We start from the raw sequence: 22,768 nt of genomic DNA on the forward strand, positions 1-22,768 counted from the left end.
AACTTACCCCTGCCACCTGACATTTAACAGCTACCACCGGGTGAAGATGGGGATGATGAAGGATAAGAGTAGTACATCAGCCATGTGCCAATGCCCATGAGGGACGCGCAGTGTGCCAATCAGTGATGGACATTTACGTATCATGCACTGTGATGAAGAGGGTGCATCAAATCACGCTCACTGTGCACTGGGTTTGGGGGACTCTGGCGAGTGTACACTGTTTGGCATTGAATCCTGACACACTTAATAAGCAATGTCCAGTCATGTTAAATGTATCAAAATGGAATGTAATGATCAATAAAAGTATTTACATAGATGAACAGCCCACCCATGATGCAACAGAGTCTACCCGCCCACCTCGTCCCCTCCCACCACCATCCACCACTCATCCCTCTAACCCCCCCAGCTCCCAAACGCCCCCATCCCACAACTCCCCCCACCCCACACCCACGTCCCGGCACACATCATGAGTTCTAACAGCCTCCATCCTGCATGTGTGTCCGGCTACAGTCGGCTCCTTTTGCATGGAGACTGTGGCTCTCCTGGCCGGCGCATGGTGCGTAGCAACCTACGCACTGGGCTGGTCTGAGCTGAGTTTACAGGGGTACTGCTCGTGGATGGCAGGGGTCGTGACTCGGCAGCTGCTGCAGGGAATTGTGCCATGGTGGCAGCCAAATGTGTGAGTGCCTGGGTGACTGATTCCATGCCCTGGTGCACCCGCCTAGCAACATGGTTCACAGCACGGGTGAGTGCCTGTGTGCTCTCACAGTGGGACTGGCGTGTGGCTTCCCCTACTGCGATGAATTGTCGCAACATGTCATCCATGGACCGCTGACGCTCCTCCATGCGGGTGATGCGGCCTCTAGGTCACGCATGTCCTTGATGGCTGGTGGTCGCATGGGAGCTGGAGATGTACTGAATTGAGGGCTGAATACGGCTCCAGCCATCTCCTCCCCAGAGCTATCACCACACGACCCATGTCCCAGGGAGTGCTCTGGTGTGTGCCCCATGGATGGTGCCCCCCTCAGTGTCCTCCGTCATGCATTGCCCTGCCTTGTCAGCCTCGTCCTGTTGGACATCATCCTCTGCAGTATGTCTTGCAGATTGGGCCACCTCCCCAGGGTCACTAGTGGCCGGTGACTGAGGTCCATCACCATTGCGGGATGTTGCTGTACCCTCCTCGTCCACATGTGTTGGCTGCAGTGGTGCAGGGACCGTTTGGTCTGTGGGATTGGGAGCCGGTGCGCCTTGCGGTAGGTGTGCAGTGATGGCACCCAATTTCCCAGGCCGGTGCTCATTCCCTTGTGTCGGGGTGGATGCTCCTCAGGTCCTATGGCCTGTGACACCTGTTTACCAGACTGCTGTGGCATACGGGTGGTTGTTTTCATCCTCCCGGCCCTTGACGTGGATGGCCTTGTGCCATCATCTTCCCCTCTTCTTCTGCCTGGTGCTGTTGGCTTTGTTTCTGCGGTGGGCCTGTCATCGCTGTCTGATACAGTGCCTGTGTGGGATGGAGAGGCATGGCATGAGTCATGGGTGTAAGGACATCCGACATATATTGATCTAGGTACATTCTCGGTCCTGTGCATTGCTGTCTGCATGTTGGAGGGGCAGGCATGGTGCTTACAGGTGTTGGGTGTGTGGTGCAGTGTCTGTGCGTCCTTCTAGCGCATCCATGTTGTGCATGCATTTTGCTTGTTGGATTACGGGTGTGTAGTGGATTGCGTGCGGTGTACATGCCTTAGGGAGTACATTCCATGTGATGTGTCTCAAGTGCTCTGGTGTACACCTGGTGGTGGAGCTGTATGCACCATGCAGTGGGATGTGACACATGTGTGTGTCTGCATGCTGGTGTTACTTGTGTTTGGAATTGCACGCTGGTGGTTTGTGTCAGTGGGGTTGGTTGTGTGTCTCTGTGACAGGGGTGTGGCATTTCTGTAGGGCAGTCATTAGGTGGGTGGTGATGGGCAATGTACTTGCTGTCATCAACTTGCCATTTGGACTCAGCCATTGGATTTGTGTTGGTTGTGTGTGTTCACTTTTGTGTAGTGCTAACGCTCACTCACCTTCGTCAGCCGATGATGTTACTCCTGTCTCAGCACGCCTGACCCCTTCTGTGGCCTCCATGTGTAACAGGGAGCAGCACGTTACCTCCCACTGTGCTAGCTTGATGGGCGTGGATTGTTCGATTCCTGTTGCCTGGGCCTGCTGACGGTTGGCAGTCAGTATGTTTCGGACACGCAGCCGCAGGTCGTCCCACCTTTTCCGGCATTCTTTTGTGTTGTGTGTGGTTGTCCCCACTGCCGACACCTTCTGGGCCAACTCCTCCGAGATCTGTTTCTTCCTCATTTGTGTTGCAAGGCGCAGGTCTGTGCTGAACACCACATCTACATGCTGGGCCAGGGTGTCAACCAGCATGATTAGCTCCTCGTCGCATAAACGTTGTCTGCGCAGATGAGGTGTGCCTTTGAGGGTGGACTGTGTCATTTTCTGACAGGCTGTGATCTCAGTTTTGTATTTCAGTGCCTGTAGCCATGGAATGGCAATGGATTGTGTTTTTAAAGATGGCTGCCGTGCTCCTTCCCGTTCCTGTGCGATGACGCTACTTCCGGATCTGCTTATTAGCGGTGACAGTAAATAGCGGTGACCACTATTTACAGTCACCGCTAATGACGCATTGTACAATGTCGGTAGTGTTATCTGCGCTATGCTTGATGCCGGTAAGGGCTTTTTGGGAGCCTTTTACGGCATGGCGCTAGATACCTTACCGGCATGGCGTAAAGCTCGTGCCCGCGAAATTGTAATAGTCCTCTATTTACGGACTGGTGCTAACACGGACACGCTATTTGCACCATGCCGGTAAGGGACGTTACTTACCTCCAAACTCTGAATGAGTCCCAATATCTTTTTGACTTCATTTTTCATACCTACTGATGATCACTTTAGTATTATTTCTAGAGTCCGTCGTGATGATGGACACATTGTCCGACATGCATTGGCCACTTATTCTGCCACTCCAGCACTAGCAATGAAGAATTATGAATAAAGAAGAAAATTGTTTTACCAAAGAAATCAAGCGACATTTACTATAATTGTATACATGTATTGTAGTATTTACTACTAGAGGGATGTCAAATACTGAAGGGGATCCGCCAGTTTTTGTTTAGGTGATTGGGTGAGTGATGTCACTTCAACTAACCTGCCATTGTTCTAAATAGCTGCCAACCTTCTCTAATGTTTCTCTACACCTCCTGTCCACTCTGCCTGACCTTCTCCCACCTCTTCCCAGGCCCTTATATCCACCCTGCCCCCCCTTTGCTCTCTCCTCCTTCTCCTTGCCTCCACTTATTCTCTCCATCGCCCCTCTTCGTCCCCAGCAACCCCCTAGCTCGCCTGCCAACTCCTAACACTCATAGCCATGCCAAACTGCCCATTACTATTATAAAGGCCTAGCCCCTCCCGTTGGGCCATCCTACACTGGAGTGGGGACACCTGTGTATGTTTATTGTACCTGCTTTGTGACTTGTGAAGTGTTACCCTTGTAGTGAATTCACCTGGTTGTAATGGGTCACTGCAGCGGTTCCTGATGTCATGGACCGAGATAATTTCAGACTTGGCTGCTCTCTTGGGTGTCATATCTACCTTACGGATGCTGACGAGCAGACCCCATTTGCGCTCTGGGAGGAATGAGCAGTGGCCACGCTTGCTTTGCACCAGATGCCATCAGCATGCTGCCACAGGGTTCTTAAATTCCCATAAGACTTTCAGATATTTTCCTCAACTTAGGCCATCACAAATGGGGATCATAGTGTAAAGGGCATTGGCTCATTCTAAGCACGTGACAATCCCATAAAAGGAGCAGGGGGATATACAATACACTGACAGTGACAGTCCTCTATCTTAGGTGTGAGTGAAGGTGGGGTGGTTTATGGGATTACGTTCACACCATCCTCCGGGCACATTGCGGGTGGTAGCAGCCGACTCCCATAACCACATCATCCAATCATCCACTACTAGCAGGCACATTCATATAACTTTATCACACTATCAATCATAATGCCGCCCAAGCAGAGCAACTAAGTACACCCTAATGGATGCCAGGGAAGAGCTGTTCATTGCTAGAGAGCAAGGGTACTCATGCACTTTGATCCTATTTGAACTCTTTGCAGCAGTCAACACTGTGGACCATTGCGCATGCAGAGCCTCAACAAACCCTTAGGCCTCATTGGCACCATCCTAAAATGAATTCCATTCTTCCTCTAACCGATCCCATCAGTGGAAAATAGCATCCTACATGGCCATGATCACAAATATAACTTAGCGCTCACAAATTCTTTTAGAAAATGACATAACCCCAATGTCCACTAGCTACAAGCCCAGTTAGTATACGAACCACTTATTATTTAAGTGCATCAAAAACCATGCTCGTCCGTTCCTGTGACTTTGGGTTCCCTATCATTCATGTGACTGCTTTCTAGGGGCAGCCTCCCACCCCAAGAATCAGGTTTTCAACCTGGGGCTACCCCTAATGTGGGTGTGTAATTTTTCTCCCAAGTCAATGCTCCTGCAAAGAAAGTCTTCTAACATCTAAGGCGCCTTGGAGGAATCCTCCCTTCCTACTGTTGCCACACAGGATAGACCTTGCCCTTCGAGAGATCATGCTGAGGCTTGACAACTGCATTGTTCTATCCGTGGCAGACAGCTTGCATGTTCATGGAAAACCATCATGTCATTCTCACCTGTGTGTCATTGATTCTCCTGTCCAGGTTTCCCTCTCCTCAGTCTCTATCTCAGTCTGTGCACCTGTCTCTTGTGTCTCAATAAAGAGTGGAGCGTTGCCATCCTGTGGGGGAGAAATTCAGCAAGTGAACAAGATGGAACGAAAGAGTGAAAAAGGAGAAATGCAATAACGGAATAAGTAGAGACATTGGAAGAATAAAGCACAAACAAAAATGGAAAGGGGTAGAGAGAAATAAAGGGGCAGGGAAGGGAAGATGTTATATTAAGCAGCATTTGTAAAGTGCAGCTTTTGTTATTTTCATGACTGTTCTGCCTTAGGTCGGTTACCTCTAGGGACCTCTTAAAAGGGGGAGCAGTGGTGTCACTTCAACATCCTAGAGTGGCTAATTGGCTCAGGATGTTTAGGCCTTGAAGCCTTCCATGATGCTTGGACGATTATATTAGAGGGAGTTTGTTCATCTGCATGGTAGCTGAGCATGGCTTCTTAGTTTAGCGTAGTCATGTTTGGGCCTTCCACGAGGTCAGTGTTAGTGTGAGTGAGATGAATAGAAAGGAATGATAGAAATGGGGTGACCAAGGAGGGGATAAAGAACAATACCAATCGAAAGAGGAGGAAAGGGAGCCCACAAGTAAGAAAAAGCACAGAAAGTGTAAAGAGCTAAGAGAATGGTTTTCTATACAACGCTCTCCTTAAAACATGGACCCATTCGCTACACACCTCTTAGCAAAAGGATTCGGGAAGGTGGGTTGAAGAGGATTCACAAACCAAGGGGTCTCCCTCAGGGCTCTCTGTAAATTGGTCTGTGGTGCAATAAACACACACACACACACACACACACTGCCTGGACATCACTCCTCGCAATCCCCCTGCCTCTCATGTGCGCCTTCATTATCAGAGCCACCGGTTCCATAACTAATGCTAAAACGATGGGGGACCGAGGGCAGCACCACCCCATTCCTTGTTCAAGTATGACCAGTCCTGACACACCTAGGTTAGTTTGAAAACACGCAAAAGGGCCAGTATACAGAAAGACCATCCCAATGAACAAGCCCCCAAAGTCAAACTTTCCGAACAATTCAAACATATAGTCCCAGGCTTTTTCCATGTCTAGTGACACCATCATTGGGTGATTTATTTATGCATACAGGACATTAAACAGCTGGCGCAGGTTGGAACTGGTTGGCCTTCCAGGAATAAATCCTGGCAGATCACTTATTTCTTTGTATGTGGCTGTATTTGTATTTCATTTATTTATATAGCGCATCTGGCCCAAGGACATCCAGGCGCATCACTTAGGTTACATGGCAGATAGACATAAACATAATACACAGGTAACAAGGCAAATTAGCATAGGCAAGATATACGGGGTAGTATACGGTATAAGGAAAAGCCGACATAATTTACAGTCCTATAGGATTCAATAGTCAAACGAGCAGGAACAGCTGTGATACAAGGGGCCAATCTCCAGACACCAAGTATGTACAAGTGAATATGTCGACAGAAAGTTTGCCGGATATATACACAAGCAGCTTTATACAGTGAGGCAGAGAGCACAGGTGGTGGCTAAGGGCCACAATTAGTGCCAGGAGAGGTCTTGGGCTTTGAAAGCAAGGAATGAAGGTTCAGCTCTAAGAGGGTTTGGGAGTGAGTTCCATAGGTTCGCAGCAAGGACTGGGAAGCTGATCCCACCTGATCTTAGTAGCTTGAAGCGAGGTATGGAGAGGCAATTGGCCTGGGCAGATCTGAGAGGTCTGTTGGAAGTGTGGTAAGCAAATCTGCAGGCCAGGTAGTTGGGCGCTTGATTGGCAAGGCATTTGTGCGTGTTTTGAGTGAAACTCTTTGTGATACTGGTAGCCAGTGAAGGCTCCGCCTGGTGTCAGAAATGTGATTGTTCCTGGGGATATTTAACGCAGCTCTGATGGCATTATTTTGGATATTCTGTAATTTGTTGAGATTGCATTGGTTGGCGCCTAAACAGAGGGCATTACAGTAATCGATTTTTGACATTACCAGGGTCCTGGCTAGTGTAGTGCAGTTGGCTGGTGTGAGGAAGGGTCAGCAGGCTGTGATGAGCTTACAAGTGTAGGCTGTGGCTGAGGATACTGCGTTAGTCTATCTCGAGAGGGATAGTGTGGAGTCAAGATATATACCTAATGTTTTGGTGTCATGCGTAACTTTAATGATGTTACCATCAATGACGAATTATTTGAAAGAGGGGTCTAGTTTGTTGAGTCTCTGATGGGAGTCCAAGATGAGAAGCTCTGTCTTTTCGTCACTGAGACAGAGTTTGTGTTGAGCCATCCAGTCTTGGGGTGACTTGGTAGATAGAATTAACGGCGAATGTGTCGGCTGTGTGGTCGCCGGTAATGGGGATGAGTATCTGGGTGTCATCCGCGTAATTCGTGTAGGTGACACCCAGATAATCCAGGATATCGAACAATGGTTTCATAAACACATTGTAGAGTGTAGGGGAAACGCACAATCCTTGTGGTACTCTGCAAGGTTCATGGTTCATGGTGATGGTTCAGCAGCAGCAGTGGGGGAGAAGACCCTCATGGATCTGTTATCCAGGAATGAACTGATCCAAGCAGTAGCTTTGTCAGAGAAGTGGGCAGCTAATATCTGAGTTTTGAGGTCAACCGTGACAGGGACGGAAGCCAGATTGCCTAAGGCCCAAAAGTTTGTTATTTTTCAGATAGTCTTGGATCTGCAGGTAGGCTGCTTGATCCAATATTTTTAGCAGGAAAGGCACAGTGGTGATAGGCCCGTAGTTTGTAGGTATGCTAGCATCTAATGTAGGTTTTTTAAGAAGTGGGATGACCCACGCATCCTTCAAATTATCTGGCACAATACCTGTGCTAAATGATGAGTTTATAAAGGCTGTGATGAGTGGGGCTACGTTATGTGAGGCTCCTTGATAATGGGGGCTGGACATAGATCACCCTGGCAGTTGGAGGGTTTCAGATTGTTGATGATATCTTCAACTTGAGTAGTAGAGAGGGGCGAGAAGCTGAATGGTTTATGAGTGTGAATGCTAGGTTTAGATCTATCATGCTGAGGCTTGTATTGCGAGTCAATCTGAAGGAAGATTTTTTTGTCGTTAATTTTGGCTTGGAGTGTAGCTATTTTACAGAGGAGCGCCTTCTGAATATTGTCACACCAGGTGCTATCTTTAGTACACGTATCGGGTCAGCTGACCAGGGATTCCAGTTATTTAAAGATCTTGAACAGCTCTTTAGTGTTGGGTTTGGCTTGTAGGATTTGCTTGTTATAAGTATCTCTTTTGGCCTGGAGGATGGCCTCTTTGTAATTCAAGGCGGCTAAGGCGAGACTAGCTTTGTTGATTTCAGAGGGATTGCTTTTACAACGAGCTTCTAGGTTACGTTTTTCTTTGCAAAGAACACTCAACTGAGGTGTGAACCAAGAGTTGAGTTGAGCATGTGGTTTGGGTTTCCTCAATTTCATAGGTGCAATAATGTCAAGGGCTTTCAGCATGGTCTGATTGAACGTGTCTACCATGACAGTGGGATCTGTGCAAGAAGAGGAATGTTCTTTGAGAGTTGGAAGGAGAAGTGGGAGCAGTTTTTCACATGTTATATCTCTCTTGTTTCTTGTGCACATTGCAGGCTCGATGTCCTGCGTAAGACAAACGTTTTCTTACTGGGATGCTAAGGGTAATTAGGTGGTGGCCGGTCCAAGCACAGTGTTGGTTAGATTCAATAATGATTTCGCAGTTTAAATCTGTTAACCAGTCGAGCATTCTGCCCTAAATGTGTGTTGGTTCGCTGATGCATTGTGTGAAGCCTAGGTTCGATAGTTTGTTAGTAATATCAAGTGCTGAGGCATCATTGGAATCTTGGAGACTAAGGTTGAAGTCACCTAATAAGATGATATGCGATTTAGTTTTGGTGTTGTCAGCAAGGATGTAGGATATATCTTCTGCAAATGTAGATATAGGACCGGGAGGCCTTTAAATAAGGTGAAGTGTGATAGTTTGGTTAGGTGATGTGGCTAGTTTCACTGAGAGTAGCTCTGCTGATGGAGTCTGTTGTGTAGGGGAGATGCGAAGGCTAATCAAATTTTTGTGTATGAAGGCAATACCACCTCCTTTAGTTTGGCTGGTGTTGCGATCGCATCTGATGATGGTATATCCTGTGGGGATGGCCAGTGATAGAAGTGGTCCCGAGGCAGCATGGAGCCATGTTTCTGTAATGGCGATGAAGTCAAGGTCATGTGTTGTGATCCGGTCGGCCATGTCGAGCGCTTGAGCAGTAGGGGACCTGGGATTAATCAATGCTCCCTTGATCCCGATTTTCTGTGCATAGGGGATACTTGTATTAAGTTTGGAGTTCTTGGTTATGGTGGGTAATAGAGTGGTGAGGGCTCTTGCAGAATGTACTGCAGGATTAGAGTGCTTGGTAGTGCAGGTGTGGCGGTGAGAAGCATGCAGGAATCTGGAGCCGAGTCTAAGGTTCCTTATATGTACCATTCATGGTTGGTTGGCTTGAACACTTTGCTACTAAACCTACTCCCAAAGGGCTGGTGAGTTGAGTTAGGGGTTGGCAGTGGGAGATGATGAGGCCAGTACTGAGTTGGGGTAGTACTGCGTGATAATGGACATGGCAGAGATGTGCAGTTGTTCATTCAAGTTGGAAGGCATGGTGTACCCAAGGTGGGTAGTGCATATGAGCATAGGGTGGATGAGGGTTTTGATGAGCAGTGTTTCTGAAGGTAAGGCACTAAGGTAAATGACCACGTCAGGGATAATAACTTGAGAATGAGGCAGGGTGAGAGGTGGTTAGTATTGTAAGGTATATGTTGCCAGTACATGGTGGCACGCACTGACGAAATACGGTATCGAGGTTTTCAGATATTGAATATCGCTAGATGGTGGTTCTAGACGATGCTACGCAGGTGCACTAGGCACTGCTGGGTAGGTTAGTCTAAGGGCAAGGTGGAGTGAATCAGAATGGCTCAAACAAAATGCCGTCTGGGGCAGGAGCACAGAGTATAATCACCCAGAGGAAAGGAATATGTAATAGGTGCAAGTTTGAACACAGTGGGCTAGTTCAGGATCGTATCTTGGCCGTGCACATGGTATAAATGCGTTGGTCAGTAGGATCAAATAAAGCACAGCATGTACAATGGGCACACAATTGATGCTAAATAGGACGGTTCAATATCGTGCATGGGGCATTGTGCGTAAGTATGTGCACTAGACATGTCAAAGGTGAACATCATTTGGGTGAGGTACAACAAGACATGAGCAGTGTGAGTAGGTAAAACACGGTGGGCTAGTCCACAATAACACATAGGTAAGGCTGCAAAGTGCAATAGGCGCAGATTAAACACAGTGGGCTAGTCCAAAATGGCGCAAAGGTGTGAACACAGGATGCAACAGGCTAAGATTGAGACAAGGTATACTAGTTCAAGGTGGCACATAAGCCTAAACAGAAAGTGTATGCACTTAGTCAGTTAGGCAAGGCAACACAGTCATATGCAGTGGACGCAGAATAAAGCAGATAGGTTGGACAAGGGTAGCACGTGGATCTGAACACAAAGCATGGTCCCAGCTCAGTTGGTCAAAACACTACGATATGTGCAGTAGGTGCAGAATAGAACTAAATAGGGAGGTACAAAATATAGCATATAACAGAGCACAGAGGTAAATCCACTACTCAGTCGGACAATGCCATACAGCTATGTGCGGGGGGCAGTGGTTAGAGCCAGGGTGGCCTAGTTCTTCATATCACACTGAACTAGAGCATAATATATACTGGAAGGAAAAAGCATTCGAGCCGAATAACGCTGTACGTGGGTGGTTATGGAAGTTAGTGGCGCTACGAGAGACGTAAGTAAGATGAGTGCTGTAATCGATCCTTTTCCGCTAGTGCCGCTGTCTGTAGGAGGAGCAGTTTGATGAAAGCTTAACCTGCTTTACTAAGACTTAATTTGGCTGTTAACATAGACAGAGATACGGTCCTTGACTGCATAGCCTCATTATATACATCTTTAAGTTGTGGGACCAATGTCTTGTCAAATCCTTTTTTAGAATGATGTTCTCAGCCAATCCATTCTTGGGGCCTTTGTCCACTATTTAGAGCAGCTATTGCAGACATTATATTGAATCTCTGACTCTTCCTATGTTAGCCTAGAAGCTCAGTCTGTGCTAGATGTGTCTGGGCAGGGTCCTCTAGTACCAGTATGAACTGATCCTAACGGTTTTTAGTAGTATAGGAACACAGAGTTAATTTCCTGGTTTCCAACCTGCAAAATGTCCTACTCATAATTCGTCCCCACCACCTACCCTATAGTCCCCCCGCTCCTTCTTATTGATCCAAGCTAATGCCCTACCTGCCATTTCTCCCTCACTATATTATCTTGCAATAGTTTACTGAGATATGTACTTAATCTCTCTACTAGCTTCTCCCCAAGACTGTTTTTCTCTCCCATAATGACCTCCAGCCACTTGACCTTGTGGGTATCACCTGCATTTGTTTGAGGGCCTCCTCAATCTTGTCTAGCTCCTGTCTAATTGCTTTGGGGATGTCATACTTCTTTGCCTGGTAAACATACCTAAGGAATTCTTTAAAAGCTTCCCAGGTTGTGCCCTAGGAGCCCTCCCACATCCAATTAAGATCGCAAAATATCAATAAATGTCATTCAGCAGTGTTGCCTGAAATGCCAAGTCTGGCAGAGTCTGGTTTAAACTCCAAGTAGATTCCTCGTTTTGCCTTTAGTGGAGTGTCTGAAACTAAAGATGAGTGACCAAATAAGGTTCTGGGTAAACATTCTCACTGGGTGACTCTGCCAAACACACTTTGGCTAACGAGGAAGTAGTTCAGCCTGGAGAGCAAATCATATACCGAGGAGGGGAATTAGAACTGCTTCTGATCTCAAAGCGTCCACTAGCTTGTAAAAGCTATATACCCTTGCACTACATTCGCCATACTGGACTTCCCCCCGCGGAGCCAATCTCCTATCCAGTTCCATATGAAGCTCCATGTTGTGATCCCTGCCCCATATTATGCAAGTCAGGGAATCCTGGAAGAGAGGAACCAACTCTTAGAAGAACCCTGGCATGTCAAAGTTAAGAGCATATGCATTCATTTGAATAAAGAGCAAACCCTTAATCTCCTTTTTTTATGAACACATAGCTTCCCCTATCATCTGTTTGTGTCCGCATAAGGACAAAATACCACTAAGCATAAGCATTATCCCCTTCCTCGAAACACTTGTGAATGAAGTGTATTATGAAGGAAGTGTAGTAGTGATGCTGACCTCAACATCTGGCAAGGAGCCCTTCGCAGTCTTCCTTTAGGAGGTGCATCTTCTGAGTCATTGCTATGTTAACCCCAACCCATTTAAAGAAATATCAACACCTCCCATTGCTTAAACTTTCTGTTAAAGCCGCATACGTTCTCCATTGGAAACTTCACCTGATGTGTGGCCATTGAGACCCAAACAGTTCTCATTCCTCGACACAATATTCATTCTGGATTCAAGTCATTCCGCAACTCCCCTCCATCACTCCCACACCTAGCACCCCAACTTCAAGGTGAATGCAGTCCTCTCCCTCTGAACAATTCAAAAAAGCATTCTACAGTCTCCCGAGTGTTCCACCCTGTGAGTCATGATTGTGACAGGCCTTGAATCCAGGGATACTGCTCCTGGGGAGTCCCTCCACCCTCCATATATTTGTCTAGATGTGCCATTTCCCTACATTCTCCTCAAACCACAAGTGCAGTGGCATTTTAGGGCCTTACACATATCACTGAAACTTGTGCTTTTGCCCTCTCTTGGGCTATGTTGTGTATTGGTGCCTCCTGGGCTTTTGGGACGCCAATCCTGCCTCAGGGCGTTTGTTTTCTTGTCGCAACTTCAACTAGTGTGGTGGTGTGGACCCTCCTATGTCTTCTGCCCTTTCACCACTGCTTGGGGGCTCTCCTGGCGAGTTCGCCCTCCTCGGTGGGACATTCCTCCAGGTTGATGGCGGCACAGCGCCTTTTTCCTTTCTGGCCTCTGCAGCAGTGCATGGGCTTTGTCTCTTTCTGGCAGCTTCCAGGAGGCTGGTCGACCACCACTCAGGCAATCGTGTCACTTCTCATTATGGAGGGGCCAGGCTTCTTGAGCTCTTCCATGGACTTCCAAACTGCCCAGCGCTCCATTCTGACTGTTTGGGACCTCTTTCTGCCTCTGCCTCTAAGGGGGACGGGACTGCCTCTGCGTCTTGGCTCCGCAGGGTAACCAGCCACACTCCAGCTTGCTTTCTCATTCTACTTCGTGTTAGTGAGATGCTCCTTTTATGTCCGCCTCTGGAATGAGGGGAAGCAAACCATTGGTTCTGTAAGGACGGCAACGGGTAAGAAGCCAAGCCTGTACCACCATTCTTCCACTGTGCTGAGGATGTTCCCAAATGCCTGTCTGAGAAACGGAAGGTGGTAGATATCCCTACTTAAAGATCTTGAACACCAATATGGAACTGTTTGCAGTCACAGAACACAATGATAGAAACAGCCAGAGGGTGCACTTGGAGAAAGACCAAAGTGCACTCTTGCCACAATAACCATGATGACACTGAGAACTGCTGGGCAAAATCCCAGAATGCACACAATGAAAAGGCTGCAGAGTACTGTGACACAGTAACAGTCAAGAGGCAGCACTGGGTGTCTGTGGGGGCGAATAGGAACCATCTGTGGCGTGATGCAACCCTCGGGTGGGAAATAAGATTCCCCTAAAGTACACAAAGCCAGCCTGCTTGCGTCCAACAGCCGTCCACGCAGAGGTACCCTACCTTCATAACCCACCATGAGAGGTGCTACATAAAAAGCAGAGGGAGTCACCCCATACCCCGCAGTAGAGTTCCAGAAGAGGTTAGGTGTCAGTGGACAGGATCATCGTGTCACAGAAATGCAACATTATATTGAGATGAACAACTGTATCAGCAGCAGCTTCATCACACTTCTCAGGCATAACCAGGGATCTGCTGGTAGAGCAGCAGAGTCTCATGCTGTATGTTGCAGTTGCTGGCAAGCTCAGAGGGGGTCTTGTCTCTCACAACACAGACACCAGCAAATGCTTGCAAACACAGAGAAATGAGTTGAGTACACATGCACAGTGTGCTTAGTAGACCGCATTAGAAACAGACCGCAGGATTGCCCAGCTGCCAAAAGGTGCCTGCCTGATCCCGAGGTGGCAGCCAGTGCATTTATTCCCTCAGCTCACAGAAACAATGTCAATTACACCCTTACAGAGAATTAGCAATTAGGGAGCGTTCAACACATGAATTGGATGAACATTAGAGATGAGACCTGTGTAGAGGAGATGCACCCAAGAATCCCAGGCCAATCCAATGACCAGAGGCTAAAAGGGACACAGACCCACAAATTAGAGAGCTTTTTGGATAATTTAGAAACACCCCACACTATAAAAAGAGACATAAGCATTCTAGCTTTGAGGGATTAAGACGGTGTTGATAGTGTTGGCATTTTCATTGAGGGAATAGCAGGAGAAGAGAACAGGTGGCCGAGCCGGATAGCCTAGTCCCCAAGAGAGAACCAAGAGCTATGAGAGCTTGGTGTGAGAAGCCTGCTGGTGGCTCTAGCCCAGACTCTGGTCAGAGGCAGAACACATTAAGAGCAGGAGAGTAACAAAGCCTGCTGGGGTCTACATCCAGACCTTGTGAGCATCCAGAGACGTAACAAGGACCACTGCAACTTGCTGGGATGGTGGGAGCTGGAGAATTTAGAAGGGCATCAGAGCTTGTGATAGGCTTAATCCCAGGAGGGGGGCGTGTGGCTGAGAATAACATGAGTCTGAAAAGTGGCCTTCAGCAGAGAAAACTTCCAGCTAGCCATTGTTCAAGGCCTGACCTAAAGCAGTTGCAAGGTCTTACTTTGGTAGAACAGTCTGGGATGAACTCGACAGATCCCAGAAGAGCAACTCCTCCCCAGAAACCACCAAGTCCAAGAAAGAAGCACACTGGCACCCTCTAAACCCCCTGAAACTGCGAGTGGCCAAATGGATGCAAATCGGGATGCAGCAACCCCATGATCTTTTTTGTTACAGTATGGAACTGGACAAGAATCTTAGGTTCTCTTAGAATAGGCCCATGTACCAGGTTTATTTACTCCTCCACCATGACAGTTAATGTTTGTTTCCTTTTCATGTCGGAGAGAAAGAGACAGATTCAGAGAGATAAACACTCAGGAAGTGGAGAGTTATACAATTCATATGGGTTTTTTACCCTCAGAACCACAAATTGTAGAGTTTTACTAAGAAAACCATCTTTTTGTGTTTCTAACACCTCATTACATCCATTTTCCACACATCACCTTTATATATATATAGCAGTATTTATGTGTGTATGTATGTTTGTCCGGCTATACACCGTTGAACCCACTGTTAATCTGCATTTTTTTATGGTTAGAATAAGCTAATTCATTCGTTCATTAATGTAAAATCTATTTAGCATTATAGTTTGCTCTGAGCTATCATGGATCAACATTTGCTGAGAGCCATGCAGAAAGATATACTTGTTATTATGTATAGCACAAATTCTAGTCTTCTAAGCGCTAAATGCAGTCTGTTTTTGTCCATTATGAATCAGGCTATGCTGAGTGCCCAAGGAAATGTGTTCATGATAAATGCTGAACGCAGCTGAACACAGTTTAGAGATGTTATTAGAAAAACTTGTCTGTTGGCAGACTGTCAGCTATCCTATAGCACAGAGAAACAGCCTTGACTGCCTTAACTGCGGAGATAGCATGACAAATGTTTTCGTTTCAGCAGAGTTAGGATGTCTTGTACATAAAACAGAATGTTCTCACAATATGCCTTGCTTTCTTAGAATATGTTCAGCACAGTTCATGCTGTTATGAAATGTATGACCGTAAGAAGAAGCATGCTGTTTCCATGAAATTATTCTATGCAGTTAATGTATGTCACTGCCACTATGTATAAACAGTGGATTTCTGTTCAGTAGAGGAGCGAGTATGCTAGTGTGTATGCTAGTTCTAGTGTGCTAGTACTAGAGTGTTAGTGCTAGGGGCCTTGGCTTGTTAGTGAGCAGCTGACTTTCCCTGCCATGCATAATAAACTGTTTTCCATTTAATATCTATCTCTGCGTCTCTTGTGAACTTATTTTGTTTCCATAGTATATATTTTGTGACTTAGAAATGGCGCCTGAGAAGGAATCCTTCCAAGGATGATCGAGGACAGTGTTTGGACCAGAGTATCAGGGATCCCTGCCAAGTAGAACAAAGTTCCTAGAAGTTGCTACTCCTGATCCATTTATTGGCTAAATGATCATCTCCGGCAAGGGTTTGGAACCGTTGCAGCTGTGATGCTGTTTTGCATCTTTTGAATGAAGATCACAGAGCACGGAAATCGTGTTTTCGTTTGATGGGAGATAGCGTTGCCTCAGTTTGATATCAGGTGAGCTTGTTCCAAGTTATTTGTTTGTTTGAAAAATATATGCATATATTTTGCCACGGTAGAATAGTTTTAAAAAGATGCCCGATGTTAAAAGAATTCACACATGTTGTGCAGATTTTTGCTGCGATGAGAAAAAACCGACTGGGTTAGAGAATGAAATAATAATGACCCCGTACCTTAGTGAACTAAGAGCACTATCGGTGAGATTGAGGAGTATGTTGGACAATTGGGATGTGGTTCCACAGTCAGTACACTAGACAGTACAAAAGAATGAGAAGATAGGGGTTGCCCAGGATCAGCAGTTACCTAGGGCGCCCTCATTTTTGATAGATACCGGGTCACACAAATGCTCCATTAACGGCTCATTGGTTCCGCAACAGAATGTTTCTGTAGGGTTTGAATGTAGCCCAGAAATATGCCATGTGTCTCAGCTAGTACCCATTACTGTTGGCCCCTTTTACAGATAAATGCCACTTCTTGCTAACATCCAATTGTGGAGAGAACCTATTGGGATTGTATATGTTGAAACTATTGTACACAATGATTCATTGCAGCACTGATGGTGTATCAATGTCCCAGCAGAAAAATGTTTCTTCACAGCATTTCCTTCTGATTTGGTGAGCAAAGGTGTAATTGAGGAAATATCTGACAGTACTTGCAACAGCACCATTTTGCCAGTTTTTAAAAATGGTGACAATGTTTTGCCCTACTGTTTTGCAATTTATTTAAAGGACAAATTGACCATGATTTTTGCTCAGGTAACATACGTTTCTGTGATTGATGAATTTACCTTTACTGGGATACCATGAGGATACACTGAGAGTACTAGCATTTACAGTAGGGCTCTTAAGGAACAGGTTGATTGATTACAGTTGCCACAATACTGCACATTGTTACTAGTTGCAGCAGACTCCTGTGAAGGATGCCAGAAAGGCACTATTAGTGTACTAAAGGATCTTGCAAATATAGCTCACAAAGTTTCTTTGAAAAAGTACCAGACTTGTCAACATGAGGTTGCCTATGTAGGATACCTCTTGTTGAAGGAGGGTAGGAGCATTGCTCTTGAGAAAGTACGTGTTGCATCACCATTGCCATGGGATGCTCACTGTCAGAACGCTTTTGTCACACTAAAAACAGCTTTGTGTTGTGCTCCAATCTTGGGGATTTCTAATTATCTTAAAAGGTTTGTCGTGTTTGTATATGTAAAAGATGGATGTGCTTTAGCAGTACTAATTCAGGAACATGGTGGGAAGAATAGACCATGGGGATATTTTTCCTTCACACTGGGTCCTGTTGCTTATGCTCTACCTGAATGCCATAGAGTAGTAGCTACAGCAGCTGCATCATGCAAAGAATGTGAAGGCATGGTTTTGGGCCACTGCTTAACCATGGTGCCTCACTCAGTTGATGCGTTAGTTACAGAGACATATCACATCAGTTCGAATCCTAGCATTGTTGTCTCTGACAAGACTAGAACAGGTCTCAACTTGTATACAATTGTGAAGGGCAGTGTTTATGGAGTGTGTATGCAGTTTAATGTATCAATGAATAGCTTTGCCTTGTTTGAAAAGAGTTTAACAATATATGCCATACCTGATACTGCACTTTTTTTTGGTTTCTTGAGATGCCTCTGATGCAGGAAGACTGGCCTACTGATATAGACTGGCCTACAGCTGAACACCCAAGCCAAGCGATCGCAGCAATGTGGAATGCGTAATGCCTCAGACTGCCGGGCATGATAACAGCTCCACCTGAGGAGTACACAGTCATGAAGCTGCTGGCTCGAATCCTAGAGTGCAAGACGCTCATAGAAACTGCCTGCAATTGAGAGATGTACTTCCATGCTGTGTTTCGAAATCGACATTTTTATCATACATACATTAAACAAGTTGTTCGCCTGGACAGCAAGAAAAGGCACTGGATCCATGCTGCACATCTGAAATAATTTCCTTTGCCTCTGCCCTATGACAAACTGGGTAAAAAGGAGGGCGTAGGGAACAGAGAACTGCGTACCAAATACGTACCCCAGTGTGCCTTTCAGTGAGAAGAACAAAATACAGATCCTGGTTCTGAGCAACCTGAGGGTCTGTTGAGATCTGAATATAACTGAATTGTTCAAAGATCACTCTGCGCCCAGTGTGACACGATACAATCTGTGCCAAGGAAAGATAGGGAAACACTGTTGGAGGTGGGAAAATGTTGCAGCAATTTTTGCAGCACCCAGAAGAAACCAATGTGTGTTCCCTCTACACCCGCCCAAAGACGCCTGGAGGTAGAGGGGGGCAGGGAACAAAAGACTTGAATTAAGGAAGGAAATGTGGTCAAGTCCCACCCGTGGATGAACTTCTAGAGCCTATATCAGTGAGGCTTCTTAACGGACACTGATAAACTATGCCCATGTTTGGGTTGCACAGAAGTGAGGCTATGGACACTTTTGTCACAGAAATGATCAGGTCCAGGAGACCATGGCCAGCTAGAGAGAAATGCTACTATATCTGGCAATGATAATAATAACTGTATTTTGGGTACTAGAGAATGCACATCTCAGAAAACTGTTGCCCACGTTCATCCCACCTGCTAAACTGTGCTATGTTTCTTTTCAAACAAACACACACACATGCTTGATAACCAGGTTGATATATATATATATATATATATATATATATATTTTACATGGCCACGGTAGTGGCCATGTAGTTATGGTTAAGTTGCTGTTTCCATATGAAGAGCACTTTTTGGGCAGCTTATAACTCCGCTCCACTTGGACAAATCCTCACCAAACTTTTCAAAAAAAGTATATGGGCCACTTTGTATTTTTTGCAAAGTTTGGTCCAGGGGGGGCAAAGTTATATGGGGGGGTCCCAAAACGTCTTTTTTGGCCATAGACTGAATGGGGGAAAACTTTGCGCACGGCTACAGGCCAAACTGCTGGACGGATTTCAACCAAATTTGCGGCAGTGGCAGGGGCTTGGTCGCGAATGTCTCTACAAATTAGTGATATCTATCTCCGCTCCGCGGTCACACTTCCCTGTTTGCTCCGTGGAGAAGATTGCAATTGGCTATTCTGTGGCGTGCTGGCCGTGACCATGTTGCGCTTTCACCGATTGGTTGTGGCACAGCGTGAAGTGCGTCTTAATCTTTCGATACATCCACCATGTTTACTTCGTTTTCTGTTGAACGCGGCCATCACCGCTAATATACCTAAACGAAGAAGACACCAATGCACTTGTTACACTTATGGAACACTGTTTCGAAGGGTGAGCGTTAATGAGACTTGGTAGTAGAAACTGAAACATTGAAGTATTCTTGTTAGCACTGTCGTACGGTACAGTGAAACTTGCTACTCATTGTACAAAATGAACTTACTGCGTCCGTTTTACAATACATAAGCAACATTACTGCGGTCAGACTGGCGGCAATCTGAGGCAGCTACCTGCTCTATTTCGTACAAACAGCAGTTCCGCGTGTGTACGGGAGTAGCGGTTCTCTTGAATAGACGCTGATATGTTGTTGCAAAATGAGAATATATTTGCATTCGCAGTGAAGGCCACTTCATTTTCTGTTTGAAATACGAACTCAGTACGGCTGCATATTTGTCGACAGCCATAAGGGTCAGTTGTTTTTTAACCTTGAGGTCCAGGGAAAGAGCAGAAAGAATGTAGGGAGTAACAGTTAGAAAAACATATTGTTTGATAAGGTTATGCTTCAAAAACGTTTGCACCAACCATGAAATATTAGTTACACTATTGTCTGACTGCAGCTAACGCAATGGAGCCGGTCCACATTATGTAAGTGTATTTTTCCCGCCTATATCCCCAATTGACATTACATTTTTACTTTGGGGGAAAACAAAAATGTTCCTACTGCATTCCATGGTTTACGTGCCGTTGAATTTTTTTCTTCCCATAATGGACATTGCATATTGTCGCCGTTTGCAGGGTGCCAGTACATTTCCCCAAATTAAATTATTATTTAGTAGTAAAAGTATGTATTACAACTTTGTTTTGTGCTAAGGTTGCGTATTGATATACGTTTCATTTACGCTTTTCCCCTGAGATACTTCCTTTCCTATTGTGATTGTCACGGATTACAGCTGCCGAGTGACTCTTTTTTTAACTGTCAAATGCAACTGTTAATTACTGGTTGTCTGTGCGTCATATTGCACATTGTCGCCGTTTGTAGGGTGCCAGTACATTTCCCAAATTAATGTATTCTTTACTAATAAAAGTATGTGTTACAACTTTGTTTTGTGCAGAGGTTGCGCATTGATGCACGTTTTATTTACGCTTTTCCCCTCAGATACTTCATTACCTATTGTGATCGTCACGGATTACAGCTGCCGAGTGGCGGCTTTTTTAACCGTCAAATGCAACTGTTCATTACCAGTTGTCTGTGCGTTATAATTGAGTGGGATGATCATGTTGGACCTCTATGTCCGTACGCTGCTGTTGCAATAAGGAGTAACATTCCATCATTTCTGGTGGTGTAGATCACAGCGGTTGACGTCGTCTTGCACATCAATGTGGCAGGAAAACGACTACTGTGGCGGCAACGCTCACTTTCTGTGTGTGAAAGAAACCAACGTGCCCATTACCATTTTCATTGTCAACGAAAGACAGAAACATACTACTTGTATGGAAATGTGCATAGGGCAATCATTTTCGCACAGTTCATTGTGAAACACAACTACTTTACTAATTGCTTAGGGCAATGATTTCGCTCAGTTTATTGTGAAATAAAACTACTGTACTAATTTTGAAATGTCATTGTTTTTTTAACAAATTTACTCTCTGCTTTCACAATGTGACATGCTGCATCGCATGTTGTAATGTGTTCTTTTGTAGGTGCTACATCACAGCACGTACGTCAATATGGACGCATTTGTTTAAGCTGCCAAGGAACGTTATGGAGAAAGGTACTGCATACCCCACTTGCTTTGGCTATGGGAGGGTCAGGCCCATATCATATGCTTTAGTGCCGTCAGGCCAATTTCTGTCACCATCAGACCAATTTCTGTCACCCAGATGCCCTATTAACCAACATTAGTTCAGAATACTTAATATCTTCTTAAAAGCGGGAAAATGAGGTAAGGTGCACTGAAAGTGTTTGGTGCACAGAAATGTTTGTAAAATAATACATGGTTACACCGTCCCAATACACATATATTCATACCTTTCGACCTGTGCCACTTAGGAAATTAAGTGTGGAACGGTGAGTGGTAATGGTGTTGCTTCCAGTATTTCTAACGTCATTGCGCTTCCCATCACAGAGTTTGTTTCAGATTTAATGTAAACGTAAGTAGACTACTCCTTTGCGTTTTGTAAGCACATTTTTACAGAAAAGAATTACTACATTTACAACACATGTAAGTAAAGGTCATTACCAACACCCAAAAATGTTTATGTTGTGCATGTGATAGTGTTTTGATATTTAACAAGTGTACTCATGTACATAACAAATCAACGGTACAGCTTCCGTCTCTGAGGGGTAACATCTATGTATGGTTAGTGGCCACAATGTCGGGGATGTGGCTAATGGCCATTACTGGAAGGGACAAAACATTGCATTGAGGTCGCCTTGTCCACCAGGGACTGCCTTTCTGGTAAAGATGTTGCTTATAACCGTACATTTCTCAAGGAACACAAATGTGGTGCTGCCTTTACGGTCACACAGTTTCATTTTTGCTTTCTGCAGCCTGCAATGGAAAGCGAAGAAGGGTTTCTATCCAACACCGTCTTCCCTTTCTATTGTAGCCATCTTGAAAAAGGGTTTGTTTTCTTCAGCTGGGAACGCCGGAGGCGTTCCGGTTGAAGACAAAAAATCCTCTTCCTTGGTAGCACGGGTTACTGCTGTAAAATCTCGATTGCTTATGGCATTCATCCCCCACTCTTTGGGGAGGAATGGGGGTTAATGATCCAGATACGTCGGTATGCACTCTTGCTTATATTCTGTTGCACGCTTGCCTTGTGGAGTTCTGTGCTGGAAATTTTCCATTTTCAAGTTCGTACAAGAATATACAATGCACTTCTCCACTATCACCCAGTTACACATGTCATTGTGAAGTGCATATGACTTTTCAAACATGCCCCCATGCTGTGCGCCAGCATATGATAATGTGGAATTCTTTGGAAGGTGGGCAGTTACTTCAAATGTTCCTTTACAGTAGTATGCTTATGTGTTACTAATAGAACCCTGATAGATATAGTACAACATTTCTGTTAACGTACTGTTATGATGTATTTAAACTACTAAAAACCTATGGCATTCAGTTAAAAAAAACATTGTTAAAGGGACGTTATGGTTACGTTGCTCTCCCAAAAACCAATTCACTACAAAAAAATCTTTGTTGAGGGGACGTTATGGTTAAGTTGCCCTATGAAAAACCTGTGAACTTCACTAAAAAGAAAATGTTCGCCCTCCCCATTATGGTTCAAATTAACACCGAAAAACCCCTGAAATTCACCAGTTATGGCAGACTGAGCCTCCATACTTGCCATCACCACTGTGCACTGCTAACAGTCACACCCAGAACATGAAAGATGTATCTCAAATGTAACTGCATCACTGACCAACTCACATGTTTAGCCCCTT

The 22,768-nt window shown here is 45.4% G+C and overlaps 1 protein-coding gene across 1 annotated transcript in view; it reads right to left on the bottom strand.

Annotated features, from left to right (window-relative positions):
• LOC138505049 (uncharacterized) overlaps window positions 1-22,768 on the bottom strand; it is a 271,079-nt gene that overhangs the window by 89,997 nt on the left and 158,314 nt on the right. The window contains exon 11 of the mRNA XM_069625377.1: window positions 4,740-4,843. Within this exon, the coding sequence (XP_069481478.1) occupies window positions 4,740-4,843 (104 nt within the window). The remainder of the gene's footprint in view (window positions 1-4,739; window positions 4,844-22,768) is intronic.

This window comes from Ambystoma mexicanum, chromosome 11 (genome assembly GCF_040938575.1).
Source record: "Ambystoma mexicanum isolate Mex_15411 chromosome 11, UKY_AmexF1_1, whole genome shotgun sequence".
Lineage (NCBI taxonomy): Eukaryota > Metazoa > Chordata > Amphibia > Caudata > Ambystomatidae > Ambystoma > Ambystoma mexicanum.